Source organism: Ursus arctos, unplaced genomic scaffold (genome assembly GCF_023065955.2).
Source record: "Ursus arctos isolate Adak ecotype North America unplaced genomic scaffold, UrsArc2.0 scaffold_1, whole genome shotgun sequence".
Taxonomy (NCBI): domain Eukaryota; kingdom Metazoa; phylum Chordata; class Mammalia; order Carnivora; family Ursidae; genus Ursus; species Ursus arctos.
In genome coordinates this window covers 84080920-84106054 of record NW_026622763.1, presented here as the reverse complement: position 1 = coordinate 84106054, position 25135 = coordinate 84080920, and the positions used below count along the sequence as shown (strand labels likewise).

At 40.8% G+C, this 25135-nt stretch overlaps 1 protein-coding gene and 1 long non-coding RNA gene across 3 annotated transcripts in view; one reads left to right on the top strand and one right to left on the bottom strand.

The window, feature by feature from the left end:
• Positions 1-25128, top strand: part of LANCL1 (LanC like glutathione S-transferase 1) — a 38249-nt gene extending 13121 nt beyond the window's left edge. For both annotated transcript variants that reach the window (XM_026492033.4, XM_026492032.4), the window contains 7 exons: positions 5656-5863; positions 14120-14255; positions 14810-14956; positions 17878-18060; positions 20048-20224; positions 20658-20730; positions 21354-25128. In XM_026492033.4, the coding sequence (XP_026347818.1) occupies positions 5656-5863; positions 14120-14255; positions 14810-14956; positions 17878-18060; positions 20048-20224; positions 20658-20730; positions 21354-21430 (1001 nt within the window). In that variant the 3' untranslated portion in view covers positions 21431-25128. The remainder of the gene's footprint in view (positions 1-5655; positions 5864-14119; positions 14256-14809; positions 14957-17877; positions 18061-20047; positions 20225-20657; positions 20731-21353) is intronic.
• Positions 1-25135, bottom strand: part of LOC113250508 (uncharacterized) — a 127387-nt gene that overhangs the window by 6419 nt on the left and 95833 nt on the right. The window contains exons 9-11 of the long non-coding RNA XR_008956464.1: positions 12833-12985; positions 12362-12614; positions 1797-12172 (exon numbers count right to left, since the gene is read on the bottom strand). This is a non-coding gene — a long non-coding RNA (uncharacterized LOC113250508). The remainder of the gene's footprint in view (positions 1-1796; positions 12173-12361; positions 12615-12832; positions 12986-25135) is intronic.

The window sequence follows — 25135 nt, the reverse complement described above, 5'->3', positions numbered from 1 at the left end:
TACTTCTCAACAGCTGGCTATATTTATAGTACTACTGGGGATAAGTAGCTGAGTAAGGAAATTGCAGATTTAGAAGTGTCCCTAAGCAGTTTACCCTCCCTTCCCAGAGTAATAGCTACAGAAGGAGACAGAGTACAAAAATCTAGTTCAGAGCTTACAGACTAAAAACCAAGACAGATTCCTATTACAGCAAAGTTTTCTTCGGTCCTTATGGTATCGTTTTTTTTCTTTGAAGTAAATTAGTTGTCAACATTTCAAAAACAGATTTCTAGGATGAACCGGGCGGCGGGGGGGAGGCAGTGCCAGACCTCCCGAACTTCTTACGCACAAAGAAAGACATCGATCTCTGGTGTTCAGAGTAGTGCTGTCCTTAGAATTTTCTGCAGTGATAGAGATGTTATTTTCTTGTCCATTAGGGCAGCCATTAGCCACATGTAGCTATTGAGCATTTGAAATGTGGCCAGTGTGACTGAGAAACTGAATTTTAAGTTTTGTTTACTTCTAATTAACTCAAAGTTTTCTAGACACTTCGGTTAGAAGCTTCATACTGGACACCACAGTTGTAAGCAACCAAACAAGCTCTAGGAATTGTAAGATCAAAGTAATATATGTCTGGGTTTCTTCTGCTCTCTCAGACCAGACAGGAGGGCGTTTTTTTGTGTTTGTTCTTATTAAAAGCAACCCCTACCTACATTGGATTGATGAGTCTTCTAGTCCACTTGCTGCTCAAGTGCCTCATAGAATCACTGACTCCTCCAGGAGTCACATCATTCCCCACACCTTTGGAGGACATTTGTCCAGCCTCTCTTCCCTAAACGCCAGATGCTTCCAGCTGCCTACTTGAGCTCTCACCATGGATGTCTGATGAACATCTCAAACCTTCTCTCTGCCTCTTCCCCACTGCCAGGCCCTGTGTTAGACATGTCTAGTGCTCACCCATATCTGGCATCCCTCTCTTTCTGGACTCCGAGGAGGGTTAAACCTCTCAACTTCAGTGTCGTTAGGTGAGGCAACCTCTTCTAGTCCAGGGGCTGCCAGTGGAAGCAGCATATGTTGCTAACCAGCCAAAGCCTGTAATTGCTGGTGTGAGGCCCTGCAGCACTCTTCATGTGGTATCTGTCTAGGATCCAGTTCCCTAATAAAGCCGTACATGTTCTAGTCCCTTCTTGGAGGACCTGGACTAACCCATAGGGTTTTCTTTGAAAAATGCTTTTTGGGTCATCCAGGTGGGCTCAGTTGGTTAAGCGTCCCACTCTTGATTTCAGTTCAGGTCTTGATCTCAGGGTCGTGAGTTCAAGTCCCACATTGGGCTCCATGCTGGGCGTGGAGCCTACTTTTTTAAAAAAATGCTTTTTGGGGGGAATACTACTCCTTTACATAAACCAAACATAGATTAGCGTCAAACCTTAATTTCTTTTTTTTCTTTTTAAGATTTTTTATTTATTTATTTGAGAGAGAGACAGCCAGCGAGAGAGGGAACACAGGCAGAGGGAGTGGGAGAGGAAGAAGCAGGCTCCCAGCGGAGGAGCCCAATGTGGGGCTCAATCCCAGAACACCGGGATCACGCCCTGAGCTGAAGGCAGATGCTTAACGACTGAGCCACCCAGGCGCCCCAAGCCTAAATTTCTGAGTCTGGTTTTTAATAATCTGAACCCCCAAGGAGTCTGTGCTTACTAACCATGTCATCCCCTAGCCTTTCCATCCACATGGACTTGCTCGGGCGATCCTGCTTGCTGGGAGTACTATGCACAGGCTCTATTTCAGTCTTCCCCTTTTGGTCCACACCCCATCCGTACCTTCTTCTCCTTGATGATATATTTTTCCTCCTGGGAAGGAGGGGATACTCTCTCCACCTCTGTCCATTCTTTCTCCACCAAGCCAGTCTCCAAAGCTGTGAATAACTAAAGAACGAACATGGCATTTCTAAAACATTTACTGACTTGACATGCTTGATTCTAAGAGGTACTTGATTGATTTTTTTTTACTGGTGTTAAATTTATCTGTTTTGCATGTAAAATAGAGGTGGTATCCCTATTACAACTTTACCCTTTAGGGAATGAAGTATGACCAACCAGAGTAGGAATAATCTCTTATTCCTGAAGGAGAGTACTCATTACTTAACAGAATTATTTATCCCAAATGCTTTATTGGTCATCTTTAATGCGTTTGGGATTAATGGGCAAATAATGGATTAGATTTTGCTTTTCTCATTTCTCATTTTATCTCTCTTGATATGGATTATTTTCCCATTTAGAATATGTCAATACATTTAAGTCATATATATAAGCGAATCTAACAAAACAGTGAAATTCAGACCAAAAAAGCATTCGTTTTCATAGCTTAATCACAGTAGTTATCTCACAGAGTGAACCATCTAAGAAATAGAATATTTAACATCAATTTTATGTCAATGAAAATGTCAAAATCCCTCCAAATTTAAAAGGGGGGGAGCAAGTTTCTCTTTTTTTTTTTAATAAAATAATCCTAAAACCTAAAACGAGTTGGAGCATATTTTTACAATTAAATGCCATCAAAATTTAAATCTCACTTCAGGCTTTTCTGTTCTAGAAGAAAAGGTGAAAGGGTAGAAGAAGGAAGCAAATCTCCTTTATCCTAACTTTTGCTTAGCAAATAATATAGAAAGAAATTTTATCCACTACTCAAATTTAAGCCCAGAATATTCTGATTAAGTAGCATATCCTGTGATTAAAAAAGGAAACATTAAAAAGATTAAATCCATACATCATCCTGTGTTGAGTCTCATGGCCAGTTTTGATGGTTGTTATCCTAGAAGCCAGTACAGTGTTCTTTCTCATTATGTTAAATGTCCTTTAGAGACTGGAATCCTACTTGATAAGGAGTTTATGAATGGGTACACCTGTAACCCTTCCCTCCCAAGTCTGGCCCTTCCCTAGAGGCATAGTAATATCTTGGTGGATGAGGAGCATATTAAGCCTTGCAGTACTATTTGACTTTTTCCATGAAGAACAAATTTATTTTGATAAAAATTACATTTGAAAAGAGTTTGTTAAATCATTTTTTTAAAGATTTTATTTATTTATTAGAGAGAGAGAGAGCCCAAGCTGAGGGAGAGAGAGAAGCTGGCTCCCCGCTGAGCAGGGAGGGTTGCTGTCAGGACCCCAGGATCATGACCTGGGCTGAAGGCAGACCCTTAACAGACTGAGCCACCCAGGTGCCCCTGAAAAGAGTTTTCTGAAAGATAGACTGAGGCCAGGGCTGCGAGTGTATATAAGGCAACGGGGTGAGTTTTCCCAGCCGAGCCCTTGAGGTTGTGTCTTTATTTCCTACCTTGCCAGTTACCTCTCAGCATTCGGCATTTATGCAGAGGTGATGTTGTGTGCATGAATATTGCTAAAGGTTGGAAGGTCATAAGGATTAGGTTCAAGGCTTCTAGGGGCGCCTGGGTGGCACAGCGGTTAAGCGTCTGCCTTCGGTTCAGGGCGTGATCCCGGCGTTCTGGGATCGAGCCCCACATCAGGCTCCTCCACTAGGAGCCTGCTTCTTCCTCTCCCACTCCCCCTGCTTGTGTTCCCTCTCTCTCTCTGGCTGTCTCTCTCTGTCAAATAAATAAATAAAATCTTTAAAAAAAAAAAAAAAAGGCCTCTAGCCACACTCAGTTCCCCCATTTTACTATTAAATTAGGGCATATGGGGTATGCAATACTGATGAGGCATTAAATGTCTTTGACTTCCATATTTTGTCTTATACGCTGGACCTGGACTGATTTCTAGTAGGCTTGTCCAGGAAACTTTTTTGAATTGGCAGCAGCACTCCTCACTTGAAACCCTTTTCGTCATGGGTGTTTTGTGACAGGAAGTAGACCCTGTAAACTGCAAGGTGCAGCAGATTGCTTAATCAAAATATATGGACACTGAGGCCCAGAATGAGAAAAAGGAGAGAACCAGAACCTGGGGTTGTGGAATCCCAGAAGCTGGAAAGGTAATTCTCTGCTGATCAAAAAGAAAAAAATGTTTTTCATCTGAATTAAAATTGTGGACTGGAGAAGCGGTGAGAAATGCATCCAACCTTACAATTGCAAATTTTAATGGGTTTTGTTTGTTAAAGATTTAGGCCAAGAGGAATTGTTGATAATGAGAGACAAAGGTCTGAAAAGGAAAACAATCATTGGGCTTGTATTTAATCACTTTGTATTTTCTCAGACCTCAGTCATGTCATTATCTGGCTGTGATGCTTACAGAACTTAATTAGGGGAGTTTAGGCAGCAATGGGACTAGGAGGCCGAAATGAAAGGGTAACAATTTAAACAGATCACCAGCAGATGCCTGGTGTGGATGGAGATGAAGCCATTTAAGAACCTAATTGTAGGAGAAGCTCTTGACATTGATCATTTGTGAAAAGGGGATTTTTTTTTCTTACATACGTGGTTTTGTACGCTTATGTCTACAAACCTTTAGCACTGGTATGTCTGATCATCAGCTTGTGGAATTACTAACACCAAGCGACTTTGAAAGAGCAGACAAGGTTATTAACTTTGGCAGGAAAGGAAAATTTGGCCTTAATATACATGTGAAATTGAATTGTCTGTAGCACAAAGCTTTGGAGATTACCCATGCAAAATGAGAAAACTATCTAAATTTAAAATTGTCCTCAGTACAGTGAAAAGTAATTTTGCAGACTGCGTTTTTACTGCACTGAAATCCATGAAGAGATGGGCTCTATTAATTTAGATTTAAACAGAGGCTCTGTATCTTCTAAAAATGGTAAATGAGATGGAAAATGTACTTTAAGGGGAGAAATGAGTTTCTGGAAATGCTGCAGGCAGGCAGGTTCCCTACTCCACATCTTTGAGTCTGCCCTGAGACCAGTCAGCTTCAGAGGGAGGCTCTATCTACTGTGACAGGCACTTGGGATAAGGGCATTCAGACAGCGCCTCAGTTATAGGTACAGCCGGCTTCAAGAGCAGGGTAAGAAGCAAATCGAGCACGGCCCGGAGCAAGAGATCACTGGCAGTTTTTACAGTATTATTCCTAAAGTGGCCTGGTCCTTGGCAGAGAAAAAAATAATTAAGGAGGAATTGAATTTATTTTCTCAGATCTCACATAACTTAGTAGTTTTCTTATAATCCCTGCCTGGAACGATATAATCCCTGCCTGGGAGTAGGGAATTTGGTTACTCTACCTACCTTCTCACTCAAAAACTTAACTTATTTATAAAGAGAAATTGAGTTTTTCACTCCATAGTCTTTATTTTAGCTCGCAAGAGCAAATGCTACTTGTTTATTAAGTAAATGATTATTTGTTAAATAAACAGGTGACTGTTTAGAACCGTGGTTTTGATAACCTTTCATGTAACCATCAAGAATAATACATTAACACACACTAGTCGGAGTAGGACAAGGATTAGTAATAAACTTAGGTCAGAGTTCTTTGAGGGTCTCAGAGTGTCTCTTATTTATGGTTGCAATGCTGAAGAAACAGCAGCTGTCTGGGTCTGGGTCTTAGAGCTGCTTGCTAATTAAGCTGCGTCTAGAACTAAGGTCATCTGAACCTCCGGAGAGTTGACATATGTGTTATGGTTTATCAACAATCAACACTGCCGAGTTGGCAACACACCAGAGCAGTACAGTCACCAGTCCGTTCCTCATCTTTACGTTATTTTCTCTTTGCTTCTCAGGTATCGCTCTGCTTTACTTACATCTCCATGATGTGTTCGGGGACCCCGCTTACCTCCAGATGGCCCATGGCTATGTAAAGCAAAGTCTGAACAGTCTGACCAAGCGTTCCATCACCTTCCTCTGCGGGGATGCAGGCCCCCTGGCCGTGGGCGCGGTGGTGTATCACAAGATGAACAATGAGAAGCAGGCGGAAGACTGCATCACCCGGTAATCATGTATCTTTTGAGGATTATTACCGAGGCGTCATTACTATTAATTCAGTATGTTAGCAAAAGAACATTTTAGTGAAGTTACTTTTCCCTCAGCAGTAAATCTTACTGCTGTCATCTGATCACCCATCACACATCATTCCGATGTAGTTAAGGAACAACCATTATAGTCCTATTTTATTGTAAGATGTCGTGACACTGACACACACCAGATCAAACATCAGTTTAATAACAAAAATGAGATCAGAAGCCTAATCCTGGGATTACGAATCCAAGGTGCTATCCACGATCAATAATTTGACAAATGTGGTTCATTTCCTGTGGTGGGCGGGGGAAGGCCTCCTCATGGACTACAAACTGGCTCAAAATTGCTTTTCTTAGGAGCAAATCACATGCAAATCCAGATTTTTATTTTTAATAGAGATCGGGGTAGCCCACTAGAAGCTTGTGAATGATGAAGAATTACTGAACTTATGTACTAATAAACTACAATTACTGTTTTACTAGAGTTTGTTGAGCAGGAAGAATTCTATTAAGAAATCGGGCTGCCGTGCAGCTCTGCATGCGGTGCTGTTAGGCTCCCACCGAGCGTGTTTACACGCAGAGAGTTGCAATTCCAGCAAAGGTTTTTGGCTGTGTTTTGTTGTTTCATAGCCTTTACTTTTTAGGGCAATTTTCAGTTCACAGAAAAACTGAGAGGAAGGTACAGAGATTTCTCCTATACCCACTAGCCCCCACATGTGCATAGCCAGTATCAACATTCCCCACTGGAATGATACACTTGTTACAGTGGGCGGGCGTACACTGACACACTGGTATCACCCAGAGTCCATAGTTTATATTAGTTGCATTAGTTACATTTTGGTGTTGTGCATTCTGTGGGTTTGGACAAATGTATAATGACATGTATCCATCATTATATTGTCATATGGAGTCGTTTCGCTGCCCTGAAAATCCACTGTGCTCTGCCTGTTAATCCTTCTTCCCTGCTCCCTGACCCCTGGCAACCGTTGAGCATTTTACTGTCTCCATACTTTTGCCTTTTCCAGAATGTCGTAGTTGGAAACATTACAATATGTAGTCTTTTCAGATTGGCTTTCACTTAGTAATATATATTTGAGGTTCCTCCATGTCTTTTCATGGTATGCGATCTCATTTCTTTTTAGCACTGAGTAATAGTCCATTGTCTGGATGTACCATAGTTTATCTGTTCACCAACTGAAGGACATCTTGGCTGCTTTCAAGTTTTGGCAGTTAATGAATAAAGCTAATGTAAACATCCAATTCTGTAGGTTTTTGTGCAGACACAAGTTTACAGCTCCTTTGGGTAAATATCAAGGAGCACAATTGCTGGATCATATTGTAAGGGTATTTAAGAATTTCCAAGATGTCTTCCGAAGTGGCTGTACCATTGTGCATTCCACCAGCAATGAATGAAAGTTCCCGGTGCTCCACATCCTTGCCAGGGTTCCAGGTTTCGGCCATTCTAGTAGATGTGTAGCGGTGTCTTGTTTTAATTTGCATATCCCTGATGACGTAGGAGGTGAAGCATCTTATACACTTCCTTGCCATTAGCATTGCTTCTTTGGTGAAGTGTCTGTTAAGGTCTCTCACCCATTTTTTAATTGGGTCCAGCAGCATTGTAATCAGTGATTGTCTCCAGTTTGACCATGGGTTTTGATTCCCACTACCTTTTCTTATAAGTTACTATTAGAATGGTATTATCATCACTGATTTTATTTGTGAAGGATCTTTGGTTAATTTTACACTGTACAGTGGTATGTATTTCATTAATAGACTTTTTTTTCATAATAATATTTCTATTATGTTATTCACTCATTAATAGACTTTTGGGTTAAAATTCTAATAACTAGAGTTTTTTCTCCTCCTCAAAATTTTATGAAAAATTTCAAACATACAGAAATGTTGAAACAATAATGAATACTATATATCTACCCACATAGATTCTACCATTAACATTTTTCAATACTTGCTTTATTACATATCCAATCCATCTATCCATTATTCATCCTTCTGGGGGCGGAGGATGCACTTCAGAGTGGATTGCAGACATCAGTACCCTTCTAAATATTAAAGCATATATAGCATTTACTAGAGTTCAATATCTGTTTAGTTTTCTTCTTTTGATGTAAAGTTTACGCACAGTGAGCTGCCCAAGTTTTATGTATATTTGCTGAGTTTTGACAAATGCATACACCATCTAACTTTGCAATACAGAAACTACCTTTCTCTTTCTTTGCACAGCCAGTTTAAGGTCATTAGCCACACATCCGCTTTAGTGGCTGAGAAGGAAGTCTCATTCAGTGAGTCACTCTTAAGTATCAAAATAAGCTGTAGTGGTCCCAGTATTTTATATGTAATGCTAGCCTTTCTCAGTTCATGTACAGCCAGATAGTAATAGTTTGCTGTGTGAAAAATAAAAACAAGATCTGTGTATTCAGACTTGGGAAACACTATCTAAGCAAAGTTAAACATACACCTTTACTGGCTGCTCAGTCATCAGTAGCTTTTGATACATGGGGGAAACTCCGGCGACTCTAGGGAGTGGAATTTGTCAGACCTGTCAAGTAGACAACCCTTTTCCTCATGACATTTTAGGGCCTACTGTTGTAAGAAACAGTCTTGGGGCATAGTACCATATATTAATATTGGTTTATTATAAAACAGTCTTGCAAGTAAACTAAAATTTTTTGATACCTGATAACAAAGGTGTTTTTGTTATTTATATCTTTCAAAACTTTTACAATGTTTCAACAGTATTTTATTTATAGCCAGTGGATTTGTTAAGGTTAAACATATAGAATGTAGATAATGAAAGGAAAGTAGGCCATTTATGGCCACAGTTTTGATTTTTCAGATTTCTAGAGTTTATGGCAGAACAGGAAGAAGAAAGGAATTATGTGTAAATTGCTTTCACATCTCCTCCCTTTTAAGGGAAAAATCTGTAAGTCTTTGCAACTCAGTTGAAATGACTTGATGTCATGAGGTACTTAATAAACCCACTTGCTGGTTTTACTTTTTACTGAACCTTCTTTCTCCTCTCGCCTAGGCCTTTGGAGCTCTCAGAGACCCTCACATTCTCTGTGTGGCCTCTGTGTTGCACTCACCACCAACATCATTTTTCCGCTTGCCTTTCCTATAGTTTCTTCATATAATAGTCTTTCCGAATCCTAATTTTGAGTTTTAGAGATCAAAGAAGTCAATGTTTCCCTAAGATAGGGAGTCTTAACTTTGGGGCCCGGAGAATCTTAGGGCTTCCAAAGGTATAAAATCCCCAAATTGTATGCAGCATGGAGAGAATATCTACACTTTTTTGGAGGAGTCTGTGACTCCCCAAAAAGGAGTGTGTGCACACGTGTGCGCGCGTGTCTGTTCGTGTTCAAAACGTCCTGCAGGTGGCTGGGACAGGTGGCAAGGAAGAGAATGAATAGCACTGATTTTCCCTGCTGGTTGGTTTGTACAGTGCTCCTTTTCACCTTCCTTCTGCACAGAGAGTTGGTGCCACTACTCAGAGAGTGTTGCCTATTTACAGACCCGACTAAGTCACTAACCCGACAGACTTAGTGCTGTGGGGCCACTATTCAGAAGGACAAAGGGTTTCGGCTTTCTGGTCAGAAAGTGTATACTCTCTTTTGTAGTGTGATGAGTAAGAAAAGGACTTCTTTTTTAGAAGTTACAAACCTTTAGATGATACAAGGTAAAAACTCCCCTCCCGAGTAACACCCAGGGGAATTATTGCCAGGAGTGGAACAGAACTATCCTGATTTTATGTTTCCTGTCTTCCTTCAGTGACATTTCAGTGACATGTCTCTTCTGAAGATCGGTTGCTGTTAGTATCAGCAAAACAAACAGAGCTGCAATGATGTGCTTCTGGGTTTGAGAGTTTTTGAAAACACAAAATAACCTTTATGATTTACAAATGCTATCATTTCTTCACTTTATCTTGAGAATATAGCATGTAAACCCTGCAGTTAAAGTCCTACCTTTAGTAATCATCAGACCCAGCTCAGGAGTTTTAATGACTTAAATTCAAATCTAGAAAAAAAGGGAATAATTCCTTTCTTACCCTAAACTGTAAAGTATTATTTTAACAAATGCTCTAAGCAATACTTCATTTTCAAGTATTTGAAAGGTATTTGTCGTCTACTTTAAACTTCCCAAAAGCAAATGAGTTTGGCTGCAAAATAATTGGAATGCTAATTATTTATCGCCACCTAGGGGTAATACGATCCGTAAGGTTGGCAAATAAAGGAAATGGGGTTCAAACACATTGTAGGTGAGGACGTCTTTGGAGTTCATGCAGTAATTGTCCCAAGTAACTTCCGTAGAGCCATTTGTTTAAAAAATTCACAGGAATTTTTCTTTTTGAATAATTCAATTCCTTTTATAAAAGTAAAGTGCTTTTTTATATGTAAATTCTATGCGATTTGATATGTTTAGGTTAAAACTTGATAATAAATTCTTAAACCTCTGAGATATTCCTTCTGTTTACTACAACAGTTGAGTTTGTATCAGTAAAAAGATTTTATTTTCTTAAGATCTCAACATTACTGAGCTGCCAGTTGTAGCATGAGAAAAAAATAGAATTTTTCTTAATAAATGTTTTTAAGTTCTTTAAAAATATTAGGGGTGTGTGTGTCCACATATGATACTGAAGTAGAAAACAAAATGGCCCATAATTCTACCTTCCAGACAGCCCTGTTGGGGAAAAACTCAAAGTATACAAGAAAGTGAAAAGTAACCTTCGGCCACCATGTCCCTATTCCTAAGATATCGACTATTCCACTGTGAGGTTATTGCTTATATTTATACTATGTTTAACCAATTTGATGAGATCCCTCCATTTGTGGAGGTGTAATATAACTTTGTCAGTAAATGCAGCCCACCATGCTTTTTCACACCCGTCTTTTCCTGATGGGGAGTGAATTCCCTTAAGGATACTTTTATAGCTTTTTCTCAGTCTGTTTCATAACTGTTAGCCCTTCTCAGTCACTAAAAGCATCTCATTCTGGTTATTAAAACATGGCTTTTTCATTTCAAATTGTGAGTGTTTCCCTACCCTCACCACTGGTTTATGGAAGTGGAGGGGAGGCTTGGGAGAGGGGAGTTATCTGCACTTTCACGAGTGCCCTCTCTTGGGAGCAAGGACACTCTTCTCGATATACCTGTTGGTTTTGCTTGGTGGCAGTATTTGTTAGGTTTTTCTTTGCCTGTTTGTTTTGGGGGGGGGGGGGGGTTTGTAGCTATTAGTGGCCTCCAGAAATTAGCAGTAGGAGCTTTTTACCCCCCCCCCATGAAAGCACAAGCAGTAGACCAAATTCTGCCAAATAAACCAAGTATATAAACATTGATTAGGAAGAAGATATACACACATACACGCAAGTAGTCTCCTGCCCTGTTCTTGTGGCTCGGAGAAAACCACGCTGTCCCCAGACAATCTTATTAGGTCTTATTCATCAACCAGCAGTAGTAGAGCCTCTGCCCTCTCCCAGACCTTCCACCTATCTTCACCACTCATTTCACCAACAAAAAGCCACCTGCTAACATTTTTTTCCTATACTTATCAGCAAATCCTCTGGTGTAGATTTTGATAAAGTTATTTGAAGTGCCACCTCTGAATGGTGATTCTGGATCAGAACACTTCAGATATAACCAGTCACCCCAGGGGTGTGACTTTGGATACTTCACATGCTTATCATAGTGCTTATGTTCTGCTGAGCTTATAAGCATACTGCTTATATGCTTATAATTCCTAGTGCATAGACTAAAGTTCGACGAGATACATGCACGGCACTGCTTATACTGAACTACTTTAACAACAAGAGAATTTTACAACCAAGTAATGGCTTTGTCATCAGGTAGTGTGTTTAGTGTCCTTAGCTACCTGATGACAAAGCCATTATTTGGTAGGACTGATGTCCTCTCATTACTGCTCTTTTCCTGAAATTCCCTGGCTCTTCCCTCATACTTTTCCAGTGTGCTGGAGTCATTTTCTCAAGTCTCACCCAAAATTATATTGTTGTAATAACTTAAATGGTGTCACATTAAATATATAGGAAAATATAGAGATAATTGAGATGTGTTTTCAAAATTTCATGTGATAAAAATCCAAATAACATGGGGCGCCTGGGTGGCTCAGTCGTTAGGTGTCTGCCTTCGGCTCAGGTCATGATCCCAGGGTCCTGGGATCGAGTTCTGCATCGGGCTTCCTGCTCAGCGGGACGCCTGCTTCTCCCTCTCCCACTCCCCCTGCTTGTGTTCCCTCTCTCGCTGTCTCTCTCTCTCTCTGTCAAATAAATAAATAAAATATTAAAAAAAAATCCAAATAACAAAAACATTTTCCCTACCTATCATATTTGCTTTCCTACACCCTCCCCATCCCCCCAACCCCCCTCAAAAAGAAGAAAGGTTCATTCTCTGAGTTTAGACTGCAAATATGGTTGCTTTCCTGAGCTTATTTCCCTCTGAATCTCACCTGCTTTCTGGTTTCCTGGGGCTTCCCATGTTGGTTCTCTGGAAGGAAATCTGGGGCTTTGGTTACCCCACTCTGCCAAGTAGTTGCACGACTGTGCCTGTATCTCGGGGGCCAAAATGATGGGGAGGCGAGAGAGAAGTGAAGCAGTGGGGGTCCACCCACCCTCCTGGGACCACAGCTCCTCCCATCTGACGTGGCGTCTGTAGGCTCCTCTTGCCTTCTTTTCTGCCGCCCCCATGAGATTGCTTGTGGCCTGGGGTGTGAGAAAACAGAAAAGAAGGAAACATAAAACTGAGGGGCTTTATGCACTTCCCTGGTATTAGGAGTTCCCTTTCTAATTCCTTCTTGAGACAGAACTAAAGCGTTTCTTCCGGGACTCTCTCTTTCAGCTCTCGGTGCCCACTTCCAGGTTTGGGGCTGTTCTGAATTCAAGCCAGGGGAATACCATTGGCGAAAATATGGTAAACTCACTGGTTTGGTGGTGCTTCAAATTCTGGTCTTCCCCACTCTGCCTGCTACTGTTTACTGTTTAGAGTCCTCACGTAGCTGGTTTGTGCGTTCTCTCCAGGTCTTGGAGCTGCATTTACCGGGACAGGCAGGTGGCGTGTGCCTACTCCATCCTACCTGGAGCCAAAACCAAAAACAACTTTTCTGAAAAGCTGAACTGAGTCTATCGATAGAGAATTAATAAATTATAGCCATTCAGTGGAATACTATGCAGCTATGATAAAGAGCCTACTCTGATACAGAATGTTTGTCAACATGTATGGTTAAATAGCAAACCACAGAACATTTGGGGAGATATGTTTATAGATACGCATATTGATGCTTACATGTGCATAAAGGAATTCTAGGAATATCCAAGAATTTGGTAACTGTGGTTATTTCTGAAAAGGACTGGAAGGGGGAGACTGGGAAGACAGGGAGGCTGACTGATAACTCTGGCATTTGCACGTTTTACCAATTTTGGTGGGTCAGGCTGCCGTACAGAAACACTTCAGGTGGGCCTGATGCCGTATTAAGAAATAGACCAAAGAAGGAGGTAACTGGGGGTGCAGCAGGCTTTTCATTTTATGGAAATAGATGACCTTTTGAGGTTGGCTGAGTCCTTTTCCAGACTAAATGCTGTACTGGGCAGCCGTTCTTAGCTTCTCTGGTCTTAGGGCATACCTCCAAAGGAACTAGGGAGGCTCCAGGTAGCCTCAGCCACACATGCCTTTTCTTTTATTCGTTGAATTTGTCTGTCAGTTCCATTGTGAACTGAAGAAAAATTTAGTTGAGGGTTAATTTTTGAAGCCTGACTACCCTGACTACCCTCAGTCTGACTGAGCCCACTTAATGTATAATAATATAATTTATAATATTAATATATGATAATTTTCACCTTTTATATATTAAATTATCTTTCATATATTTAAAATGTTGAACTATAATAGTGGGGCGCCTGGGTGGCTCAGTTGGTTAAGCATCTGCCTTCGGCTCAAGTCATGATCCTGGGGTCCCGCATCGGGCTCCCTGCTCAGCAAGGAGTCTGCTTCTCCCTCTCCTCCTCTCCCCACTCCTGCTCTCTCTCACTATCTTTCTCTCTCTCTCTCTCAAATAAATAAAATCTTTAAAAAAAATAACTATAATAGTAATTTAATGTATAGTACTTAAATATATATTTGTGTGTGTGTATTTTTTAAATGTACCATTTTTAAGTATCTACCACTACCCAATCCCTTTCAAGTTATCTTAAGCATATATTTTTATTGCCAGGCTAATTCACCTAAATAAGATTGACCTCCACGCTCCAAATGAAATGCTCTATGGACGAATGGGCTACATCTATGCTCTTCTTTTTGTGAATAAGAACTTTGGAGTGGAAAAGATCCCTCAAAGCCATATTCAGCAGGTACCACATTTTTGTGCTTTTTGGAGTCTTGTTAGGATCCCAGTTGTTATCTGCCTGAACTATCAGTTTTGTTTCTCCAGTTAGCATACCCCGGGTAGAAGGAAGGTGTGTGTTGGCCTCTAAAGGTCAGGTGGGATCAGAGAGCTGACAGTGTCATGCTGAGTGCTGTAGGAGACACTTAGAGGGTGACTGGGAGTGAGCCATCCAGCCCGCTCCGTTTGAGAATGTCACGGCCCTTCGGAAGACGAGGGCCAGATTTCACCTCCCAGGTGCAGATGTCTCCTTTCGTGCCTGAGGGAATTTATGCTTTCCTCTGTCAAGTGAATTCTCATAAGCTCTAGTAAAGAGTTCAGAATTTCCATATCTCCCTCTTTTAGGCGGAATACGGTCAGCCCTGCTTTCTGAGCGTGGAATTAAACTCTGCCCTCCCGTGGCCGGAAGATCCTGTCTGATTCACCATGTTCTCCATACCTCGTAGCAAAAAGTTCCTTACCTCCATCAGGAAGATTTTTATTTTGATTCTCTCATTATTTTGATTGGTTTTCTCCCTGTAGATTTGTGAAACAGTCTTAACCTCTGGAGAGACCCTAGCCAGAAAGAGAAACTTCACAGCAAAGACTCCACTGATGTACGAATGGTACCAAGAATATTATGTGGGGGCTGCTCATGGCCTGGCAGGAATTTATTACTTCCTGATGCAGGTAAGAGGTGAAGAAGGTGAAACTGAGAAATGTGCTTGCTAACTGTCCTGGCCAGGGTGAGAAGACTGGGGCGCCCCCCGCCCCCCCACCGCTTTTCATTCTGTTGACCACTGCCTCACTCTCCTTGCAATTTCCTGGTCTCGACAAACAAGGGCAGTGTTTGCCAGAGTGCATTTTAAAGTGTATAAACATAAAAGGCGCTGTGCCGTGGGATGATGTCTGATTTGTAGGTGACCGTACTTGCCTTCCTTGTGCAGCTTTGCAGACTGAAGTGATTTGACCTACCTGCACTTCTATATGAAGTGCCTTCTGCTCTGCTCTTTCAGCAGATGCCTTGAATTAATATTATTGCATATTATTAGACACCACCCACTGAAACAAATTCCAAAAGTAAGAACAAAATCAATAGAAAACAAATGAGCATAAGCTGCCTCCGGCTCACTTGGAGAGCAAAGCCATAGAGCCTTTTCGATGGATCTTGTGTAACTTACTGAAAAATAGCTGAATGCGTTATGCCCAGCCGTTCTTTGGATCTAATACTATTGGGAGACATCAGCCAAAGTCAAATAGGCTAAGGACAAGTAAGATTTACTACAGCAAGCATAACCTGGAAGGGGAGGTCAGAAGAGGACTTCTCATGAGAGCATCATTTCCGGGGGCTTATTTAGCTCTCTTTAAAGAGAAATTGGCCCTTGTGAATAAGAATTCATAGCAAAAGAAAATTGATTTTTAATGGCAGCAGAGGTGCCCCCCTCACCTTCCCAAAGTACAATGCAGCATAAAGAAAAATGTCTCATTAATATGTTCAACATGAGTGCTCGGATATACATACTATTAGCTGGTTGAGTAGCTGGCTGCAATAATGCAAAATCAATGTCAGACCTTCCATCTCCCTGTAACTAAACAATGATAACGAAGCTGAAAACCTCAAGGTTATTATTGCTTTTTGCAATGCAAAGTCACACTTTGAGTGTTAGTGGCAGTAAGAGACCAACTTTTGTATTTGTTCTGCACTTCTCAATTAGAAGTTTTATAATGAGGGGTTTTGACAATTCAGACTTAGACTCCTTTATTTTTCTGGCATAAACCTCCACTGGCTCTCTATTTCCAGAAGTAACTATATATTCTTAAGTTTTCAGGAAAGAAGAGTTCATGTATTCTGCAGTTTCGAGGTGAATTAGAGTCAAATATGTCAGTGACTGGACAGCCTCATGACCTTGCATTGAAGCGGATCATGAGGAGTCATCGCACTTCCAGCTGCCTCCTTTTGGTGGCAGGGAGAAATCTGGAAACCTACATCCAGAGTTTTCCACTGGCAGATTATTGTCTCTTTGAAATGATTCAGCTTTTAATACTGAAAGTCCATTCCAGTGGGTACTCATGTATCATAAACATAAATAAAAATATTAAACATAAAATATAATATTATGTTTTATCGTAATATCATAAACATAAAACAGAATATTATTTGTAGCCCGTTTTGGATTAAGTCCTGCAAATTTGAGGAGGATCCACTCATTTTACTCCAGCATCTTAAACTGAGCTTGAACGGTATTCTCTGGGTAGTGACATCTGTATGTGCCCTGAAGAACTTGGTGCACATTCAGTGCCTATGCATCACCCCACGGGCTACCCCCTCACCCCCATGCCCACCCCCTGCCTGACAAGGACAACACTTTGAATTTGTTATTTGAAGAAGTGAGCTGTGTATTGAATTAAGAACAGGACCAAAAGGAGAAACTAAACCATTATACAAAAATGGAGGCTCGGGACGCCTGGGTGACTCAGTCATTTGACTGTCCAACTCTTGCTTTCAGCTCAGATCATGATCTCATGGCAGCTCTGCGCTCAGCGAGGAGTCTGCTTGAGATTCTCTCTCTTCCTCTCCCTCTGTCCCTCCCCCTGTGCTTGCTTGCTCTCTCTCTCTCTCTCTCTCTCTCAAATAAATAAATCTTTAAAAAAAAGAAGGCCAAATTCTTTAAAAAAAAAAAAAAAGTGGCTCAAATGCCCTATGTTAGTGCGTCCTATAAATCTGTACATCATTGTATCAGAATAATCCTGCATAAATGTCAGTCCCAAATCCTCTGCAGAAAGGCTTAATCTAGAGCCACACAGCAATTTGGAATCTAGATTCCAGGTCTCCTGTCTTGTTAGCTTCTTCTTTTATTGGAAACATCTACCACTTCTCTAAATATAAAAATTAAAGTTGCACTTATATGGTCTAATGTATCTCTTTGTGGCTTTTAAATTATGATTAAGGTATTGGGGTGTCTGGGTGGCTCAGTTGGTTAAGTGTCCAACTCTTGATCTCAGCTCAGGTCTTGATGGTGAGTTCAAGCCCTGCATTGGGCTCCATGCTGGGTGTGGAGCCTACTGAAAATAAAAAATAAAGTATGCCTAAGGTATTAAAATCTTAGGAAACATCTCTTGCATTCATGCACTGACTTAGGAAAATTATTTATATATATGTATACAACAATAAATATTGAAAAATAGTATGTACATAAAGTCCCAAGAGTTAATGGATAGCCTAATTTTGGTATGTTCCAATAGGTAAAAAAAATTGGAATGGAATCCAAAACCTTTTAATGACTTTTAGTTCCTTTTGGTCGTGTTTCCTTTCTGGCTTAAAACGCCTGGGTGGCTCAGGTGACTAAGCATCTGATTCTTGATTTCAGCTCAGGTCATGATCTCAGGGTCGTGAGATCAAGCCCTGCGTTGGGCCCTGCGCTGGGTTGGAGTCTGCTTAGGATTAATTCTCTCTCTCCCTCTGTCCCTCCCACCCCCTCTCTCTCTGTCTCCCTCTCTTTAAAACACACACACACACACACACACACACACACACACACACAACTTATCCCTGAGGTTTAGAAAGATCTGTTTGCTTTAGCAGAACTAATCATTCCCTTTCTCATTTTTAGCCCAGCCTTCAAGTGAACCATGTGAAGTTACAGAGCTTGGTCAAGCCCAGTGTAGATTATGTCTGCCAGCTGAAATTTCCTTCCGGCAATTATCCTCCTTGTGTGGACGATAATCGAGATCTTCTCGTGCACTGGTGCCACGGCTCACCCGGCGTGGTCTACATGCTCATCCAGGCCTATAAGGTGCTGCGAATTTTCCCATTTTCCAAATAAATTGGAAAATGTAACCTGAAATTCTATAACTGAAAATTGTTTTTATGCATAATCTTTAAAGGAGCAATAGATAAATTACTTGTTGGACCTACAATCCCTTTGCTAAATGGATTATAATTCGTTCTCACAGTATCCATCTCTGTCAGAGCAGACACTATTTCATTGATCAGGAGATTCCTTCACTGACAAGGCAGAATAGCCAAGATTATAGCATCAGTGGCAGAGCCAAGAGAGGTATCCCAGAAGTTCAGTTAAAAATGGACTCTTTCTTGGGCACCGGGGTGGCACAGTTAAGTGTCCGACTCTTGGTTTCAGCACAGGTCATGATCTTGGGGTGGTGAGATGGAGCCCCACGTTGGACTCTGCACTCAGCGCAGAGTCTGCTTAAATTTCTCTCTTCCTCTCCCTCTTCCCCTCCCCACCGTTCTCTCTCTCTCTCAAATAAATAAATACATCTTTAAAAAAAATAGAATCGTTTTTGGGCATTGTTCGTAGGATTGTAAAATGTATGGCTACCATAGAAGAGAGTTTGGTAGTTCCTCAAAAAATTAAACATAGAATTAATATATAATCAGCCATTCAGCTCCTAGGTATATACACCCAAAAAATTAAACAGGAGGATTTATATAGATACTTGGACACAAATGTTCCACGGCAGCATTATTCACAATAGCCAAAAGGTGGGAACAGTTCAAGTATCTGTCCACAGATGATGGATACACAAAATGTGGTGTGTGTATATATACATATATACAATGGAGTATTATTGAGCCATATGAAAGAATGAATTTCTGATCCATACTACAACATTCACGAACCTTAGAAATATTATGCTAAGTGAAATAAGCCAGATGCTAAAGGACAAATACTGTATGATTCCATTTATATGGTGTGATGGTTGGTATGAGGTATGTAGAGTAGGCAAATTCATGCAGAAAGAAAGTAGAATAGAAGTTACCAGGGACTGGTGCTGGGGTGGGAGTGCATTATTGCTTCACGGGTTCAGAGCTTTTTTGGGGTGATGAAAATGTTTTGAAAATAGTGGTAATGATTATACAACATTGTGAAGGTAATTAATGCCACTGATGAAAATTGTAATTTTTATATTTTCTTTATTTTACTGTAATAAAAGAAATGCAAATGCTATTTCTAAAAAGCATGCTATGGCAGAGCCATAATCAGAGAAGAAAAAGGTTTTATTTGAAGGAAAAAAAATAGAAGTAAACCAAGATATCTGTGTCCATTGGCGCCAGATCTACAAATTACAAGTCTGTGGCTATAAACAAGCGTTGGCATCTCACATTCTAAATAAGCTTTTAGTATATCAAATTTTACTTGCAGAAAGTTGGATATAATGGAAAAACTTTTTGAACTGCCTTATTCTACTTTTAAGAACACTTAGTTTGCAATGAGATAGTAGAAATGTCTACTCAGAATATTTCTTGAGTCTTTGATCAATATGTGGGAGGCCACAGAAGATTATAAAGGTAGATCCCTGTTTTTCTGACAAATCCATTTTTGTAATCAATTTTCTGAACAGTTTTTTCTCCAGTGTGTAAAGAAATGTCCTAATAGTGAAGGGCATTATTGTTAACCAAAGAAGGTGGCGCGTGGTCCTTTGCAAAGTAACTAATGATAATAGCAAGTCACAAGTGAAATAGAGCTGCTTCTCCAGGAACACCTACATCCGGAAGCACAGAGCGCGCATAGAATGTAGATGGCACAGGAAGCTCATGTGCAGTTACTTAAAAGCAAAAAAAGCAAAGCTAGTAAACTTCTGTAATTTGTCCCCACCGACACGACCCATCTCTCTGGCTCTAAATTCCTTATCCTTTCCTGCCAAGCCACCTCCATCTCACCTCCCTTCCGTCCTCTCCCCTGCTTTCCCATCAGGAAGGAATGTCAAGAGAAGATTCTTTTATATCCCTTGTAACAAGACTTCCCCTTGGCTCTGCAGGTGTTCCGAGGGGAGCAGTATCTCAACGACGCCTGTCAGTGTGCCGACCTGATCTGGCAGTACGGATTGCTGAGGAAGGGGTACGGGCTGTGCCACGGCACTGCGGGGAATGCCTACGCCTTCCTCACGCTCTACAACCTCACGCAGGATAAGAAGTACCTGTACAGGGCCTGTAAGGTAGGCAGCAGAACTGTCAGAGAGAAAACAGCTTCCCCAGGAGACTGTAGAAAGGGCTCTAGTTCAATCTGAGTTGATTCGTTTATCTTTTAAACCATGAGTCTGTGGACCAAATCCACTTATGTAAGAAAACCCTTCAAAAACCATTCAACTGAATTTGCTTTCTGGTATAAGGACAGCATTTATGGGGGGGACAAAAGAAAGACGTACTTCTTTGATAACCGGGGAGACGGTGGCTCAGACAGTTCATAAAATTCCTCCCTCCCGTGTTTTATACTCTCTTTCAGACCATCTGTTTCTCTGTATCAACCCCTTTTTTCTGCCTTGAAGATAGTTTTTGATTTTCAGAGTAATTCTTAGGGATAATTTCTATCAACTTTTGAGGGTGTCTGGAAGAAGTCACTACAATAATTTACCTCGGTCTCACTTTCAGTTTGCTGAGTGGTGCTTAGATTACGGAGAACACGGTTGCAGAACACCGGACACCCCCTTCTCCCTCTTCGAAGGTATTTTTCACACATGTACTTAGTTGCCTTGTAATGTCAACTTCTCTGCTTGGTAATCAATGTATTTGAACTTGAGCTTTATCAACAAATTAATTTTATAGTCATTTCTTGAATTACTTCTTTACTTCCTAATATGAAAGCTCATTATTAAAAATCAAGTAGGACGTGGACTCTGGCAGACCTAATGCTAGTAGTCATAATGGTGACTGCCATCTCCGGAGCCAAGCACGCGCTCGGCATTTTGCAGATGCCATCGTAAATCATCTCCGCAAAAACATACACGCGTCATTATCCTCATGTCACAAATGAGGACACTGAAGCTCAGACAGGTGAGTGGCCCGTGGTGCCACGCGAAGGAGCTGACACGTGATAAATGGCAGGGCCGTGCCTTGAACTTCTCTGGTTCAGCTCTCCTTCCTGTCTTCCACCCAGACGAAGAGACTGAGCACCTCCCTAGTGACCTCCTTTAGTGCTGACCTGCAACACATATAAACACAGGCAGACGCCCCGGCCTTGAAGGGCTTGCTGTTAGTATCGTAGTCTTGCGGAGGCTACAGAAAGAAGCCACTGTATAAAACGGAGTCATTCGGTGTAATAACTTCTGCCTCTTTTTCTTCCTTTAGGAATGGCTGGAACAATCTATTTCCTGGCCGACCTCCTAGTGCCCGCAAAAGCCAGGTTCCCTGCGTTTGAACTATAAAAGGAAAGCCTGCCCCTGCAACTCGCTGCATGAACCTTTTCCGTATAGCAAACCTGGACTAAGTGCTTTCATTGCTTTTCGAGGAAACATAGAGTCAAACCCTGTACTCCATTTAGTTGAGTTGTTTTTTCAGAACCTGTCTTCAGTTCCTTTTGTTTATCATTTACTTTTACTTAAAAGTATCCAAGGAAATCTTTTAACATTAAGCTCCATTTCTTCCTAAAGGTAGGATGAGTGATACGTACAGTGTTTTGAGGGCATAGGTGTATATATTTTTCAGAACTTGGAGGAAATCTCTTACTTAAGCTTATGAATATAACTATCTATAACTATCTGTTGCTGTTCTAAAAACGTTTAAAGGAAACTAAATGTAGATAAAGATAAATATATGGTTATTGGTGGTTATTGCCCTCCACCTTTATAGTATTTTTCCTCCAATAAGGCAGACAGTTTTATGACTGTTTCTCTTTAGGTGGTTGATTGTGAAGGGGGACAAAAATATTAATTATATGCTTCTGAAACAAAAGTTGCAAGAGTTGCAGACTGGTTTAAGGACCTAAATACCATTCTTCAAATTCACAGTGCTGGTTTAACTAGAGATAAAGATACTTTCAGATTTGCTTCCTTTTGGTAGTAAAGCATCCAGGCTCTGTAAGTCAACATTTTTATCAGAAAGTTCTAAAATGCAATGGTGGTTTTGAAAATTCTGATTTGAAGATTAATTCAAATAATCTAACAGAAAGTTTATTGTTTTTTCTAAAATAAGCGAGTATATTTTTGAACTATTTATTTAAATTTGCTAGTTCTTCGGAACGAGTATAAGATCAGGAGACGAGTTTTCTGTACGCGCATGCGTCCTGACTTGGGATTTGAGTCCGCCCTGTCCTCCCGACCTTCTAAACTTTGACTGGTGTTTTACTTGCTTGGCAATGACTCTGCTTTAGTGCTCGCTGTTTGGTACAAGCCATAGATATTTTCCTTCCTTTCAATCTATCTGGATGTTTGTCTTTTCACTCAATAGTACGGTACTCTACATCTCCTTAAAACGGGGGAGGAGGGCTATGTAGCCAATAACTTGAACAAAAACACTAAGCTTTCCATAGAAATGCTATTTAGGAGAGATTATCCAGTGAAACTGTTGAGAACAAATAGATCCTGTCTCTTTGCATATCCTAGGCTTAACATTCCTCAATTTCTGAGCCCTTGGGATCGATGGGGATCATGTATTTACATGGTAGATGAAGGATCCCTGGTGCTTCACATTCTGTATAAATATTCCGACTCATCAGCTTCCCCTCTCCTTCCTTCCTTCACTGCCCTTCCCAGGCTGGTTTCATCCTTTCTGTATGTTTCAACTGATTTTAGAACATTTTGCATCTTTACGAAACAGGGTCTAAGAATTTTAAATGTGCCTATTTCATGGCTTTCTCGGTCACAAAAGCATGCTATTTTTATTTTAACTTTGAACCAAATCCCACTGGGTACATGTTGGTTCCTGTGGATAGTAGTCCCCTATTATTTCGCATTCAGCACCAAAATAGCTTATATTATTGGAAATTGTCTGACCCTTTAAAGGCTACCAACAGAGGATCTAAAAAAACAGCCCACTGCTGAGTTCCTAGGATTAGCTTATTCCTCTGTGACTCGCGCCAGTTGGGCAAACCTTGTGCCTCTCAGACGTCTGAAATGCCTCCTGGTGAGCTGTGCCTGTCTCCTGGACGGTTCCCATGAGCCGTGGTGGCATTTATAGTAAAGCTAATTTGCCTTGGGCTGGGTGTCCAACATGAAAGAATAAAACCCACTTAGTTTAAGTTAAATGTCTCACTATACTGTGCCTGTACTTTCAGCTTTTGTAATTACTAACCAAGGGAAAGAGAGCAAAACACACTTTCTCTTAGCCAGAGGAAGCTTAATCACTGTACATCTCCAAGCATCTTGATTAACTTAACCCGGGGAAGACTTCAAGGCAGGGAGAAGAACATTTTGAATAAGATTCTTGTTAATATTTAGATTTCAGTTTAACTACTGCCGTCCATCCATTAACAAATTCATCAATACAAACGCAATTCCGGATTCATTTTTTTCTTTAGCTTTTTAGGACTTACTAAACTGGCAGGATTTTCTCTTCATGCCATCATGTTTTCTTTATGGTTAAGAGGTAAGAAAATTTGATAGGATTTTAAACTCAAGCAAAAGCGATAAAACAGAGACCAATGCCCTAACACCCTGGTGGAAACTGAGAAACTTTTATACCAGCTTTCTTAGTTTTATAAGGAAAAGGCATCATTGCAGTTCTATTTCTGTTACAGCATTTTCCCTCAGATATTTTCATCTTCTTTTTTTTTTAATCAAAAAAAAAAAACCTTTGCAAAAGTTGCTTCCCAAAAAACTCCACAGTATCTCTTCTCTCCCCATGCAAAGACTAGGGAGTAAAACCTAAAAGCTTGTTGAGCAGTGTTCATCTGTCCCTCCATGCGCTTCTGTTCCCGTAGTAAGGAGACATTACAGAAGTTAACTTTTGATCATGTAAAACATGTGACTTGTCACAGCCATTTCCACCTACCCCATTGGGCTTTGGTCTTTCATCCTTAGAGTCACAGGTTTCCTTTTCATTGATGTCAGTTCCAATTCTTCAGCATCAAAAGCCTTCGTGATAGAAAGAGTTTGAGGTAAAAGTGGGTCCAAGACCATGTTGTCTTCTCATGGCCACTTCCCTATAAAACCGAATTGAGAGACAGACGTACTCGGCTCCTGTGTCCGTGGGTTCACTTGTGTCTGATCTTACGGTGCCCTGCCTTCTGCTAGCTGATCTGAACTACAGAATGTGAAGAGCGAACGCTTACTCATCTACTCCTTTGGCTGCTGGAACTCATCTGCAGTCCTTTATTACTCATACTGAATTCTGGTTCCACTTCTGCTACTCCTGAATAGGTCAGAGCATCCCACTGGCCTGTGCTGAGCTGTAGAACTGTTTCTCTCCTGTAGGTGTAAAACAGAGTGTTGGGATATTCAGGGAACCCACCCCAACGTTATATTGCCACTTGCTGGGAAGGGTTGGGATCAGAAGTATTTCTGTGTTCTGTAAAGGGTTTCACTTACTGGTTCTCAAAAAAATTTTATTAGGACTCTTTGTGTCATGTGCCTTCTGTTTGCTTTGGTTTAAACTTAAGAAATATTTTCCTTATATAGTAAATGGGGGCTTTTTCTCTATACACCCATTCTCTAAGGTTTGTTCCTGATGTTTTCTTCATTGTTTTGTCAAACAGGATTTGTGGTGATTTTTGAAAGTGGATTTAGAGGGAACTATTTTTTGATCAGATTATGATGGAATTAGGAGGAATCTACTAGGATCCAAGCAGAGCAGTGTGTTAGCCATCCCATGCATGTGAGAATCCACCCTGTGGTTAGTAACTAAAGGCCTCGTTCTAGAAATTGATTTCCCTGCTGACCAATTCTGAAAGGACCTTTGAATAGAGGAAGAGATTAAATGAGGCATAATTATAAAACGTATGTTCAGAGGTTGGACAGGAGTTCTGCTCAATCACCTGGGAGGACTTTGTACCACTTATTTCCAAGCCACAGCTGCGTGGTGTCACTTAGCACAACAGAGATTTGCCAAATTATACAATATTTGTTTTCATCCCTGAATTAGATTTTGTCCTCTGGTACATATGATTAAAATGGCCTTCATATCCCTAGTCTAGT